Raw genomic sequence first — 14275 nt, 5'->3', positions numbered from 1 at the left:
GGCGGCTTCACTCAGAGCTATTTTGATGAAGATATTCCTCATACCAAGGCTTTGACTCCAGCCTGGAGGCAACAGATACAGGGCAATTTCATGCACCTGCTTTCAGTAGTTCACCCAGACAATATGTGTGCTTAGGGCGCCTTTTGCTGGCACTAAAGGGTAACTGCTTTAAAATGTTTCAGTCCTGTTATTCCCCGCATGTCCACAAGATGGCGCAGTTTTGCATTTCCACGCAATTCCCCCCAATGCTTTTTGCCATAATTGGCCTTTAAATGTACTTTAAATGCATTATTAATTGATGTCACTCACAATCCCCTAAAGGACACAGGTTAGTTAGAGGCAAAGCCCAAATAGGATTACAAACAACAATAATACACGTCCAAGTGAAAACCCTTCCAATCTGAGAGAGCAAAGCACGTTTGAATGAAAGTTCTGACAAAAACCTTTTTATTGCAGCAGATTGGGGGTTAAGGAGTCTATTGATAGTGTCAGTAACACTCCACCAACTGGTGTGTATATCTAAAAATAACTTATCACAAATGTTCTGATTTTAATCATCTAAAATCCCCCCCTTGCAATATTTCATTTCATAACAGCTACACTACAATTTTTCCTTTTATCATACTATTGTGCACTCCTTACCTCACTTGTTACTAAGACACTTATAGTTTTATCACTTGTTTACTAAGACACTTTATAGTTTCACTGAGACACTTTATAGTTTATAGTTTATTTTTATTTCTAATTCTGCCTTTTTCTTTTTATTATTTGTTACTGTTATATTTTCTGTAACTCTGGCACAACAATTTCCTTCGGGATTAATAAAGTTGTTCTTATCTTATCTTATCTTATATTTATATCAATGTGTCTTGTTTTAAAGATGAGTGCTATTTCGCGATCATTGACTGACGCGCATTATAATATTACACCTGGTTTACAATGCATACTTTTTATTTATTAATTTTTTTAACTCCACAAACGGTTTTTACAAACATCTGGAAAATTTCAGTGCGAAATATCACGTCACGCCGCGCCGCGCAATGAGGTGCGTCGTTATGTAACAACATGTCGGTTCCGCTCGCCGGCACGCCGACCTTCAGTCATCAAGTTAGCGGTAACACGCACAGTGCAAGGCTTTTCAAAATAAAAGCACCGGACCTAAAATATAGAGGAGTGCTTTTATTTTTTTTTACGTCTTCCTGTTTTATCCGCGTACATTTTTGGTCGCTTGATATTACGAACGTCGTGCGTCGCCGGCAGAGGAGGCGTTGACGCAGCGTCGGACCGACGCAGAACCGCTCCGGGAGCCGCCGCAGATCGCTCTCCGTTTTCTTCACACCCCCCCCCCTCCCCGGTCGCATCCGAGACACCCTTAACACCTCCCGCAAAGGAAGAAAGAAAACAAAAAAAATGATTAAAAACGGACATCACCACCCGGCGGGCGCACCGGCGGGGCGGGACGCGGGGACGACCCCCGCCGCTGCGGCGTTCAGCCCGGAGAAGAGGAGGCGGAGGATCCGGGTTTGGTGCGACGGTTGGTGAGTAACTTACCTGCCGGTGGACGGCGTGCAAGCATCCCCCCCTTCCTCCTCCTCCTCCTCCTCCTCCTCTCCGTGCACGAATCATCCGCGTCCCAGCAGGTCGGAGGGACGCGTCGGGACGGACAGGCCCTGCAGCGGAACCGCGCAACTTCGAAATTAACCCCCCTCTCTCTCCTCCTCACCGAGAAATGAGAGATAATATCATTATTGCCCAGCAATGATTTTGAAAAATAATTCTTATTAATATGCACACGAAAACATGAGCCCATATATGCCGTAATGTTGGACAAAATGACACAAATCATGTGGAGAAACCCAAACATTTATAAGTTTATCATGATTTCAAAGTGTACCCTACTAATTTTATTAAATTACATAATATAATGCATATTAAAAGTTGTTGTTATTATGCTATTAGCTCAAGTTTGATCAGAAAAAAGGAAGATATTCTCTGTGACAAAGATGTAAGGTGATCTGCAGGAGAGGAGGTGTTCACCGTCGGGGGGATTGAGTTTCCCCCGTGTTCTTGCGCGGAATTCTAACTGCAGCCTCGTCCTCCAGCGCGGTGACCACTAAAAGGAAAGTGATTGTGGAATTTAGATCACGCTAGATGTTTTTTCGGCTCTCTCCCGCTGCACCCTCACCCCTCCTGCACCTCCATGGCAAGCAGGACGATGAAACATCTCATCAAAAAGGAATCTAAGGATGACATCTGACGTTTCGCTGCATCTAGGGATGCTAAAACCACCGGGATCGCCGCCTCTTGTGGCCCCTTGATACCATGCGAAATGCAAGCCGCTAGCTAGCTGAAGAAAACTGCCACGTGGAATCGTCGAAAGGTCACAGGTTACAAAACCCTGTGCAGATTATCTTATTTACTATGTCAATCTTGATAGGAAGTGATTTGTCCTCGTGACCCATCAGGATTGACGATACTGTTAACCAGAATTTTTGCAGCCCGCGTAGCCGCGGCTGACTTTTACAACGGCGGCGGCGGAGGGCCCCCGGTTCAGCGGGAGAAGAAATGTTTTTGATTTTCTGTGCATGGAGGCCGGGATTATGCTGGAATTCCTGCCATTTAGGTGTGGCTGTCCATCCATGGTTTGGTGGAATGTTGGGGAATGTTTGGGATGCCAGAATATTAACCGCTGGGATGAGCATGCAAAGAGAACCAATGTCAACAGAGCTCATGTCATTAACCCATCCGCCCGCCGCCCGCCCCATCCCTGCCCACACCTGCTATGTCCACTGTCGTTCGCGGGACCCGTCAGTGAACGCATTGTTCGCCCGGGGCGCCGCCGCCGCCGCCGCCACCGCCGCGCTCCCCGGCCGCCATCCAGCGCGTTCAGCGGGGCGAGAGGAAAATTCCAAGGAAAAAGCACGGTCACTGAATCCGTCGAGACACGGTCGGGCCCGCCTGGATCACAAAGGGGCCGTCTGTTCTCGTTTGTCGGCCCGTGGAGGCTTGACAGAGGTCAAAGGTCAGCTGTCAGAGACGCATCGTCCAGGACGTTCAAAGTGCACTTCCGCGGCGTGTCTGTCGAGGTCTAACAGGACAGTAAACAGCTCACTTACCGTCATTTCGGCTAAAAATAACAAAATAGATACACGTGTACATATATAGCTTTTTATACGCTTTTTAGTTTTAATTTTACAGCAGCGACAAAGCCCTACTTTCAAAAGGTGTTAATATTTCTAACTGTTAATTTTGGTCACCGGGTGTCACAACAAACATATATATTAGCCAGAGGTGCGTGACGGACTGATGTGATATAACAAATAAAACACAGATTTCTAATGTTTTTATACCCAAATTAAGTGGCCTCAGAAAAAGCACTTACTGTATTTTCTGGACTTTTGAGCACACCTGAATATAAGCAGCACCGGCTAAAAACAACATATATTGGCCGCACTTTTCTATAATCCAAAGGTGTCCACATTGTATAATGAGATATTTACACATATCTATCTTCTAATTGTCTCTATTTATATTTATACTCATATTCATATGTATTGACACTAACAGTTATGCTGCTGTGACAAAAGAATTTCCCCCTATGCAGATCACTATTTTTAAACTTTTAATTAAATACATACCGGTAGCATCCACAAATATGTACGAAATATAAAATATGTACCCAATACAAAAAATACCTACCGGAAATGCTTTTTTCTGCTATTTTTTTTTCCAGTGGCTGTAACACGGCTGATGAAAAAGAAAAATAATAAATGACACAAGGAAAACTCCATCCATTTTCTATCTCTCGCTATCTTGGTCTTCCTCCTTTTGCACGAAAACGGTTAAAGCCGTCTTTCATGATAATTTCATCGGTCCCGATGTGACGAGGCTAAATCCGTAATAAAAAAAAAATCCATAAATTAGCCGCATCGTTGTTCAAGGTGCAGTGTTCAGAGTGTTCAGTGCTTATAGTCCGGAATTTACGCTACATAAAGCCGCATGAAACCAAAGCGTGCCTTCTGTGTTTACCGCCGTGCTGCACTAATTCTGGGTTTTGAACCGGAAACCTGCACGGCCCCACCTGGTGCGCGCACGTCTGGCCTTGTTTGCGCGGGCGTCCGCTTTCAGGCGACGCTAATGAATATTGCAGCGCCACGTGATCCGTTCGGCGCGGCAAGAAGGTCGGGTGAAAGGTCATATCGCTCTTTATGAACAAGTGAATGCTTGTTTGTGAATGAGGGATTGAATGGTTACTGTCGTAGCCGCTACTTTTTTCACACAGGGGCTTAAACAACGATGTGACTAATTTATATATATTTTTTTTATTATGGATTTAGCCTCGTCACATCGGACCGATGAAATGACCGTGAAATTCTGAGGCTGTTGAATTCCGACACTGACGAAGACGATTTTAATGGTTTTAATGCGCAGGAGGAAGACCAAGATAGCGATCAGCTGGAGTAGAATGAAGCGGGGATAGAAAATTGACTTTTCCTTGTCTTAGTTATTATTCATCTTTTTCATCGGTCGTGTTACAGGATTTCCAGTACGTATTTGTGGGTGTTACTGGTATTAACACGGCTCAAAAAAATAAAGGGAACACTAAAATAACACATCCTCGATCTGATTGAATTAGATATTCTTATTTCTTTACGTAGTTGAACGTACTGACGACAAAATCACACCAAAATGATGAATGGAAATCAAATGTATGAACCCATAGAGGTCGAGACTTAGAGTGAAAGTGGTCGTTTACACGACAAATGATGAGATGTGTGATTGACTCGCAGTCACATTGTGTTGTTTAAGTGTTCCCTTCATGTTTTTTTGAGCAGTATATTTAACTAAAAGTTAAAAAAAACGTTTCTGTGTAAATATCTTACAACATGGACACCAGCGGCTTATAGACAAGTATGGCCTGTATATGTTCACATTTATTTATTAGTTATTTTTATCCAGTGCGGCTTATATTCAGGTGCGCCCTATAGTCTGAAAAATGCATTTTTTGTCCCGATATGAGGTCTGAATGAGAGGGTGAATAGTTTCATGTCTCTACATGACAATTGAATGAGAGAGTGAACAGTTATTTGACCCTATATGACGTTTGGATGAGACGGTGAATGTTCGTCTCCATTGGTATTTGCTGTGTCCCGGTGTTATGTAACTCTTCTCGTCAGTATTCTGTTCCCTCCTTTCACCCTTCCTTTTCTTCCTCCTCCTCCCGTCCTCGTACCCCGGCCCCGGCCCCGGCCCCGTCGCCCCACAGCCCCATCACGTGGATCCCGTTTCATGTGACCGAGGGGCGGAAAAAAAAAAAAAAAAAACACCTGAATTCCAACGGGGCCCCCTCGGTAGAAATATCTTATTCCGGTCGGGAGGATTTTGCACACGATTGGAATCCGTGTAGCCCGAAATGGATTAAAGAAATACGTAGATAAATAAAGGAATCGTGCAGGAGAGCGAATGCCCGTCCGTTTTATGTTACAGCCGACTTCACCATGTTTGAATCTGGAGCTCCAATCGGTGCTAAAATAATTATCTGCAGATGCTACGGGAGTCCGGCTGAGCAAAGAGGGAGGGAAAGCACACACAGACGTGGACTTCTTCTTCTTCTTCTTCTTCTTCTTCTTCTTCTTCTTCTTCTTCTTCTTCTTCTTCTTCTTCTTCTTCTTCTTCCTCTTCTCTCTCTGCATCGAGCCTCGGTCCAACATGTTGGCGTTCGCGCGGGGAATTAAATTGTGCTGTCAGATTTCATTTCAATCTCAAACCCCATCTGTCAGGAAAAGGAAACCAACTTTTCCCTGTTTCTTTCTTCCTAAATTTAAAACAAACACAGTCGGAGGTTTTAATGGTTTTTGCTCAGCAATAACAAAACGAGTTTTGCGTCACCTGCTCTTCAAATACATAAACATTCATTTTTCGTTTCCATAATTGATGACAAGCAGCTGCTCCAACCTTGGAAGTATTCATTCATTCATTCATTCATTCATTCATTCATTCATTTATTATCTATACCAGTATTTCCCAAGCTTTTATGAGCTACGGCACATATTTTACATTAGAAAAATCACACGGCACGTCACCAAGTCAAAAATGTTTTTAATGAAGTAGAATGAAACTTGTCTATTTCGTTTACGTTTCTTTTAAGGAAGGGGTGTCAAACTCAAATACACGGTGGGCCAAAATTCAAAACTGGGACAAAGTCGCGGGCTAACATTGATATTTATTGAAAAAAAATCTTACTCCAGATTTAACAATGAACCCAAACAAGTTTTGCTTAAAAACTAAATATGGAGCAAGCATAGCTTATTACTATACAATATGTAACTTACAAAAATCCTCTTTTCTGCCTAAGTAGCAGGATGCTAGTATTAGCATAAGGTCGCTATGACTACTGTCAACAGAGGAGAGGCCGTTTATGGGTCCTGTTGTGATTTTCCTGCCAAAACACCAGCAGAAAATTCGGCAATATGTAGAATTAGCGGTACATGCACTGTAAACTATCCCGGCGGGCGGGCCAGCTCTAAGTTATTTGGTATGACTTTGTGGGCCAAATATAATTACAGTGCGGGCCAAATTTGGCCCGCGGGCCAGAGTTTGACATCTATGTTCTAAGATAATTTTGCAGACAGGTAGTATTCATATCTCTGCTGTTTGGATTTAGCCATGAGTTCAGCAAATTTTCTAGTTTTCAGAGGTTTTCTTTAACAATGCTGCTTGTTTCTTCTCAGTCTGTTTACGCACATAGTTAGTTTGGAGATGGCGTTACTTTCTTCTGACCACTTCCCATACTCAAGCCTTCAAGTATGAGAAGGGAGCCTATCGAGACACATTTGTTTACGTTGAATAAAATTTTTTGGATCAATCAGGTGAAAGTTGGCATTTTCCCACGGCACACCTGATCAGTGACGGCACAGTGGTTGGGAAACGATCCCCGTTGTCATTGATCAGGAGGTGGAGTTCACAAATGTGGAAACAGGCAACCATTCACTCTCTCATCCACATGTCTGGGCGGTTAAAGATCTGCAAACGTCTGCATGTTTGTGTGGAAACTGTGGAACATAGAAAGTTTGAAATCTGGGATCTTCTTTCTGGGAGCCAAAGCCCTGCACCGCCGCGCTGCCCCCGTCGTTAAAGTCATAATTATTGTTAATCCTGACATCGCTCTCTCTCTTTTTATTTTTTCCCACGCCTCAGTTACGACATGGTCCATTACGGCCACTCCAACCAGCTGCGACAGGCGAAGGCCATGGGCGATTACCTCATCGTCGGAGTGCACACAGACAGTAGGGCCCGCCGCAACTTTGCATCACGCCTAAAGTTGTGCGTTCACCAAGACCAGGGGTCGGCAACCTTTACCAAAGAAAGAAAGAAAAGAGAACAGAAAAGAAAACACCGGTTTAAAATGAATCACCACGGCATTTAATATATATATATATATATATAAAATGCCATATATATATTAAATTTATATATTAAATATATTAAAAAAAAATTTTTTGTCTTTTTGAAAAAAAAGAAAAAATTTTTTTTTTTCTTTTTGTATAAGATGTGTTGCATTTTTTTAAATCACTGAACAACTGCAGAGAAAACGAAATGATATTAAAATTTTTTTTTTAAATTTTTGTATAAAATGAAAAAAAAAGAAAAAAAGAATATATATATGTATATATATATATTTTTTTTTCTTTTTCTATAAAATGTGTTGCATTTTTTTAAATCACTGAACAACTGCAGAGAAAATGAAATTATATTTCTGTATGCAACAAAACATGTTGAAATCCGAAAAACAAGACATTGAGTTGAAGGTTATTTTTAAGCAAAATACTCAATATCTATTTGATTTGATGTTGTATTTATGAAAAAAAAAAAAAAAAAAAAAACGAACTTAAATTATCCACCGGCATCCTCTGTCTCTGCTGTCATCCAAAAATATTTTAACATGTTTTATCGACAAGATCGCCATCATCTTTTCATTTTAAATTACATTTAAAACATGAACAAACTAAAATAAAATACCTTTTGATTAAATACCCTTTTAATTATTTTCAAAAACCACCGGGAGCTGCATCAGAGGGATCCAAGAGGTTGCCGACCCCTGACCAAGACTAAAGATCTACCTTTCTATTTTGAACAATACTGAGTATAGATGGATAACATTCCTGAAGCGCCTCTGTTTCCCGGCGCCGGTGACGTCGCATTTCTCGGAGTCTGAGTCCGTCTGTGTTTGTTTTCAAGGCGAAATTGCGAAACACAAGGGTCCGCCGGTCTTCACTCAGGAGGAACGGTACAAGATGGTGCGCGCCATAAAATGGGTGGACGAAGTCGTGCAGGGAGCGCCGTACGTCACCACCCTCGAGACCCTCGACAAGTACAACTGTGACTTTTGTGTGCATGGAGGTATCCGCCACCGCTAGTGTCACCCACTTTATTCCTGTCTGCTCACACGTGGAAACAATGTCATGCCCGAAATACGACTTTTTCTTAAAAAGAAAAAGGCCGTCGCCGCACACAAGTTGTTTTCTGTCCCGATAGAGAAACCTCACGGGATCGAATGGGATGCAATTACCGGTTTAGCATCAAGGAAACTATCAGAAAAGATGCTGGGTCGCTCACAGCGTCCCCAGCATTACCGCCACATTTCCTCTTAGCGTCTGCTCACCCCGTTCACACCATTTCACGATTTACACTCTGATCCCATCGACGAGAACGTCAGCGAACGTTTCGTTTTCACAGATGACATAACGCTCACCGTCGACGGGAAGGACACGTACGAAGAGGTGAAGAAGTCGGGGCGATACAGGTGAGCCCCCGCTTTTTTTTTACACAAATATCGTCGAAAATAATCACGCGTGATTGTAATGTTGTCGTCACGTTACGCGCACGCTTGTTTCAGGGAGTGTAACAGAACCCAGGGGGTCTCCACCACCGACCTGGTGGGCCGGATGCTGCTGATGACCAAAGCGCACCACAGCAACATTGTAAGTACAGGTTCACTAGGTGTGTGTGTGTGTGTGTGTGTGTTCCAGTGCGACACTCAAGTTTACTCAGCTCTTGTCTTGTGTTTAGGATAGTTCAGACTATCAGCAGCACACAGACAACTTCGGAAGGGTGAGTGCCGGAGATGCATTTCAATCTTATTTCCTGTAGATGTGTGTGACAGTTAGCTCCGCGCCGGCGTCAGCTAGCGTAATTTTTTAGCCGGACGTCGACCGTTATTTAACCGAGGTCCTTTTCTGCGGCTCTGCTTTAGAATCCAGTCCCAGTTCTTGCTTTGAAACAAGAGAATACCCCCTCTGTTCCTGCCGTGGAAGCAGTAACTCAGAGGCGCTGCACTGCAGGTCCAAATAGTTTGTAAGCAGGAGACGGTCTCCTCACATTTGAGCGTAGAAGAGAAAAAAAAAAAAAACGTCCCCAAGCTGGCGAGTCCTGAATAAATGCGGGTTTCCGGGCGAGCTGTGCGTCCACTGATTGATTGACTGCAAGCCTTAGTCCGTGTGGTGGTGCTTCAGCAACACGGCTTGCTTTTTCTCCGGGTTCAGAAGGGCCACAGTCCCTGGACCGGGGTGTCTCAGTTCTTGCAGACTTCACAGAAGATCATCCAGTTCGCCTCCGGCCAGGAGCCCCAACCTGGAGACACCATCATCTACGTGGCCGGGGCCTTCGACCTCTTCCGTATCTTTTAGTGGCACGCTTTTTAGTTGAACTATGCAAAAGCCACAATCAGGATGGCGAGAACTTCTGCGGATCCAGCCTTGACTCCACTCTCGACAGACATCGGCCACGTGGACTTCCTGGAGGCGGTGCATAAGCTTGCAGAAAAGCCATACATTATCGTGGGCTTACACTTCGATCAGGTGAGTCTGCTTCGTGTCGGCCGTCAGCCGTTCGTCCTCGTGCAGCCGAACCTGTTTCTCCTCGTTCACGCTGCGTTCCTCTCTTCCAGGAGGTGAATCGTTACAAAGGGAAAAACTACCCCATCATGAATGTCCATGAAAGAACACTCAGCGTTCTGGCTTGTCGGGTGCGTTTGTGTAAAATATCATTATTATTATTATTATTATTATTATTATTATTATTATTATTATTATTATTATTATTAATTAATAATGATGTTATCATTTATGTTAGCATTAATGACAATAATAATAATTTATAAAGTTATAACAATGGTGATATTAATAACAATAATAATAGTAAAATAGTGATCATTAAAAAACTATATTAATGGTGATTTCAATAATAACAATTTTGATCCCTATAGGGGATATTCTTTTGTCCCAGCAGCGCAGCAATGACAATATTAATAAATATAGATATATTATTATTATTATTGTTGTTGTTGTTGTTAATGACAATAATAATAATAATAATAAAGCTATAACAATGGTGATATTAATAACACCAATAACAATAAAATAATTATAATAAACAACTATAATAATGGTGATTACAATAATAACAATAAAATGAGATATACTTTATTGATCCCTATAGGGGATTTTTTTGTCCTAGCAGCGCAGCAATGACAATATTAATAAATATAAATAAAAGAGACAATTAAAAGATAACAGAAGACATCCACAAACAAATGGACAGCAGAGTGAACAAGGATAAGAATAGACAACAGAATGAAAAAAAAAGGCAGCAAGGGTGAGAATAGACAACCAAAATGACAACAAGGATAAGAACAGAAACAGTGACAGTAAAAATGACAAAAATAAACATGATGCGAGTGGAGTGACACCAAAAATATAAAAAAGGCAATGGAGTTAGTGCATTATGTCTGAATTAGTGAGGTAATGAGTTTGTTTTGGTCAGAGTCGTGTGCTTTTCAGACTGCTGTTAAACAGTTTGATGGCCGTGGGCACAAAGGAGCGTCCATTAAAAATAATAATAACATATTTATAAAGTGCTCTCCATTAAACTGCTGTGCAAATGACAATAGGTAGGAGTTGGACACAATGAAAAACTCATTCCTTCATTTGTTTATCGTCTATTCTGCCAATCAAGTAGCCATGGTTAGAGATTTCCACGTACTTATCATCTTTTGTTCTGTATTCTGTGCGGTAGTATGTGTCGGAGGTGGTGATCGGCGCTCCGTTCGCCGTCACAAAAGACTTGCTGGATCATTTCAAGGTATGCACGGGCCACGCCATTGCTTTCGGGTGCTCTCTGCATGTATTCAAAACTCCAGAATAAGGAAGTTGACGTTCTGTTTGTTTGCCCACAGGTGGATCTTGTCTGCCATGGAAAAACAGAGATTTATCCTGACAAGGATGGATCCGACCCTTATGCTGTAAGAAATATTGCGATGAAGCATTTCTGAAAGATGTATCTCCGGCCGAGTCCTAATATTCTGGCCGTTCAGGAACCGAGGAGGCGTGGAATCCTGCGCACTGTCGACAGTGGGAACAGCCTCACTACAGATGCCATCGTGCAGAGGATTATCAAGAACAGGTAACAAAGAGCCGCCTGTCAAAAGAAGAACAATGCACAAAGGTTTCCAGAAGTCAACAAATCTTCATCCTGTCACTTTTCACAATACCGCTACACAGGAAACAGCGGAGAATTAGATTGCATCGGGGTCTTATTGTCGTTGTTTGCCGTTTGCTTTCGTCTCGTTCAGGCTCCTCTTTGAGGCGAGGAACCAGAAGAAAGAGGCGAAGGAGATCGCCGTGATCCAGGCCATGAAGCGGCAAGGGGGGAAAGACTAACCGAGGAGGAAAAGCCACAACTAAGCGCCATCGATGAAGTCGAGACAAGCTCATTCTAATCTCGTTTACAGAAAAAAAAAAAATCACACATTTTATAAGCGACGGTACCCTCCACACACATAGTACACTAAAAACAGTCCCTATAGCAGCCTGATTTAAAACCAGGATGGCATTAGCTGCTGCGGGGTCATCAGGTATACAGTATGTGTGTGGTTGCACGTGTGTGTGTGTGTGTGTGTGTGTGTGTGTGTGTGTGCGCCTGTATGCCCACATGTGCACATGCGTGTGGGGATCAACTGCAGTATGTTTTGAGAACCCGGCATATGCAACTACATGTCTGTCAGTCAACCGTGAACACACTCAGACCGCTGTCGGACCTGTGTGAACAGAATAGGCCGAGACAACAGACGGGGGCACAGAATGTGTCTCTTTGTCTATTTATGAATTTGGATGTTCTTAATTTTCCGCGGATGCTTTTATGATGCCCCTTCACACAGTCATTATTTTATGATTTTACAACAAAGCGTGGAAACTTGAATTGTTGCCATTGAAGTACATGAGACAGTTATTCCATTCATTCCCACGGGGGCTGTCGCCGCTCTCTGCCCGTCTCGGGCTCAGCCTTGTCACCGGTTCATGTAAATACCGTACGTACTGTATGCATCTCTGATGAAGTGATTGCGGTGTCTCTGAAAGATGCTGAAACCAGAGTGGAAGCTTGATTGACCACCACGGGACCTCATACCAGATCCTGCTCTAGACTGCACTGACCGCTCAGAGCCGTTCTATTTCACTGTTAGAGCAGGATTTGTTATTGTTGTTGTTGTTTTTATTTTCATTTTTTAAACCTAATATGCACACTGTCAAAAGATGCACACCTAGCATTGTGATTGGAGTTATTTCCTTTTTTTTTTTTTTCCCAATGACCACCCTAAGATGTATCCCTGGCTCCGGAAAACACCCGAGTGTAAGAGCGCTTAGAGCATCTAGTCTTCTGGATACCTTTAACTATTCTCGTCGTCGGTCGTTGACCTGATCATGAACTTGAGACCTCCTGCTGTCCTATTTTTTTGAACAGTGAACAACTTACCTACTTTCTCGAGATCAAACGGGATCAAATAATATATTTTTTGTAGATGTATATTTTACTCACCTCCTCTCCATTAACCACTGTATATAGTTTGAAGAAAAAAAGAAGTATTAAAAGCATTAAAAGTATGTATGTCCAGTTGGAATGTATTCAGTGTAGGCTATTAACTATATGTTATTGTTGACAGATATTGTAGAAACTGTCTGGACTACAATACATTATTATTGACAATAATAACATAATTCTATCTCCACTAACGGTCCCTGATCTTCTATGTGTGGTGTCTAATTTTTTTCCTTAATAATTCAAGCAAATATGCAGGTTGTGCATTGTTTTAAATTAGCGTGAGTTTTGTTTTTGCCTCCCGGATGAGGATCGTTTGAATCAATCGCACAGGATTCACCTGCCAGGTTATTGATATCACCACGTTTGCAACCAAAGCTCTGCTGTTGAATGAAACAGCCCGCACACTGGCCGCTCTTCTCTCCAGGGAGGGATGCAGGCTAGCATGGCACATCTTGAATAATTCATGGAGAAATACCTGAGTGTTTGGGTCACATTCTGACTTTCACACGAATCCATAATGCAACCCATGCACTGTAATATGCACATAATAATCACTGGGCCATGCGCTTTGCACAGAACACTATGGTACTTCCATTGCGTCGTACTGTCCCGTAACAGCGGTTCTATTTGTGCAACACCATTTAAATGACAATTCGTGCAAACACTTGTGCTTTATTTACTGAGCAGCTGAAAAACAGAATATGGCGAGAGAAGGAAACTGGAGACATACAGGACTGTCTCAGGAAATTAGAACACTGCATAAAGTTCTTTATCTTCTGTAATGCAATTAAAACAAATTTTTTTTCATGATATTCTAATATTTTGAGATAGGGTTTTTGAGTTTTCTTAAGATGTAAGCCATAATCGGCAATATTAAAATAATAAAAGGCTTGCAATATTTCAGTTGATTTGTAATGAATCCAGAATGTATGACATATTTAAAAAAAAAAATTCATGATATTCTAATATTTTGAGATAGGGTTTTTGAGTTTTCTTAAGATGTAAGCCATAATCAGCAATACCAAATTAATAAAAGACTTGCAATATTTCAGTTGATTTGTAATGAATCCAGAATGTATGACATTTTTGTTTTTGTAATTGCATTACAGAAGGTAAAGAACTTTATCACAATATTCTAATTTTCTGAGACAGTCCTGTATGTTTAGTTCATTACAGGGCTACTCTTAGCTGAAACTGAACAAGATAGTGAGATGTACCATATATATTTTTTACGTCACATCTATTTTTACATGCTTTTAACTTTATTTTTATTTAAATATTTTGATCTTTACCATTTTATTTATTAAATTACCGGGGAATATCGATTCGCTGGAAAAGAGGACTACATTATATTTTATTTTTATTTTTTGCTGTTTCATTCTTTATTTTTATGTAGACTTCT

At 41.8% G+C, this 14275-nt stretch overlaps 1 protein-coding gene across 1 annotated transcript; it reads left to right on the top strand.

Moving 5' to 3' along the window:
- The first annotated feature begins 1261 nt into the window (after positions 1–1261).
- Positions 1262–13074, top strand: LOC147217174 (ethanolamine-phosphate cytidylyltransferase-like). The gene is made up of 13 exons (XM_086175879.1): positions 1262–1538; positions 7198–7286; positions 8239–8400; positions 8737–8803; positions 8897–8981; positions 9070–9111; positions 9543–9675; positions 9775–9857; positions 9947–10024; positions 11074–11139; positions 11234–11299; positions 11372–11460; positions 11630–13074. The coding sequence occupies exons 1-13, from the start codon at positions 1411–1413 to the stop codon at positions 11715–11717; spliced, it is 1176 nt and encodes a 391-aa protein (XP_086032005.1). The 5' UTR covers positions 1262–1410; the 3' UTR covers positions 11718–13074.
- Positions 13075–14275: the final 1201 nt, after the last annotated feature.

The sequence above is a fragment of the Fistularia commersonii genome, chromosome 28 (assembly GCF_037954325.1).
Source record: "Fistularia commersonii isolate RoL2024-O1a breed Wild chromosome 28, RoL_Fcom_v1.0, whole genome shotgun sequence".
In the NCBI taxonomy this organism is placed as follows: domain Eukaryota; kingdom Metazoa; phylum Chordata; class Actinopteri; order Syngnathiformes; family Fistulariidae; genus Fistularia; species Fistularia commersonii.
Note: the sequence above shows the minus strand (reverse complement) of the source record. Positions and strands in the feature narration are given on the sequence as shown.

Bases quoted from the DNA above. Each gene is read 5' to 3' on its own strand.
- LOC147217174 (XM_086175879.1), top strand. From the start codon at position 1,411: ATGATTAAAAACGGACATCACCACCCGGCGGGCGCACCGGCGGGGCGG. The intron at 8,804-8,896 runs GTGAGCCCCCGC...CGCTTGTTTCAG, and splicing joins AAGAAGTCGGGGCGATACAG to GGAGTGTAACAGAACCCAGG. The intron at 11,300-11,371 runs GTAAGAAATATT...CTGGCCGTTCAG, and splicing joins ATGGATCCGACCCTTATGCT to GAACCGAGGAGGCGTGGAAT.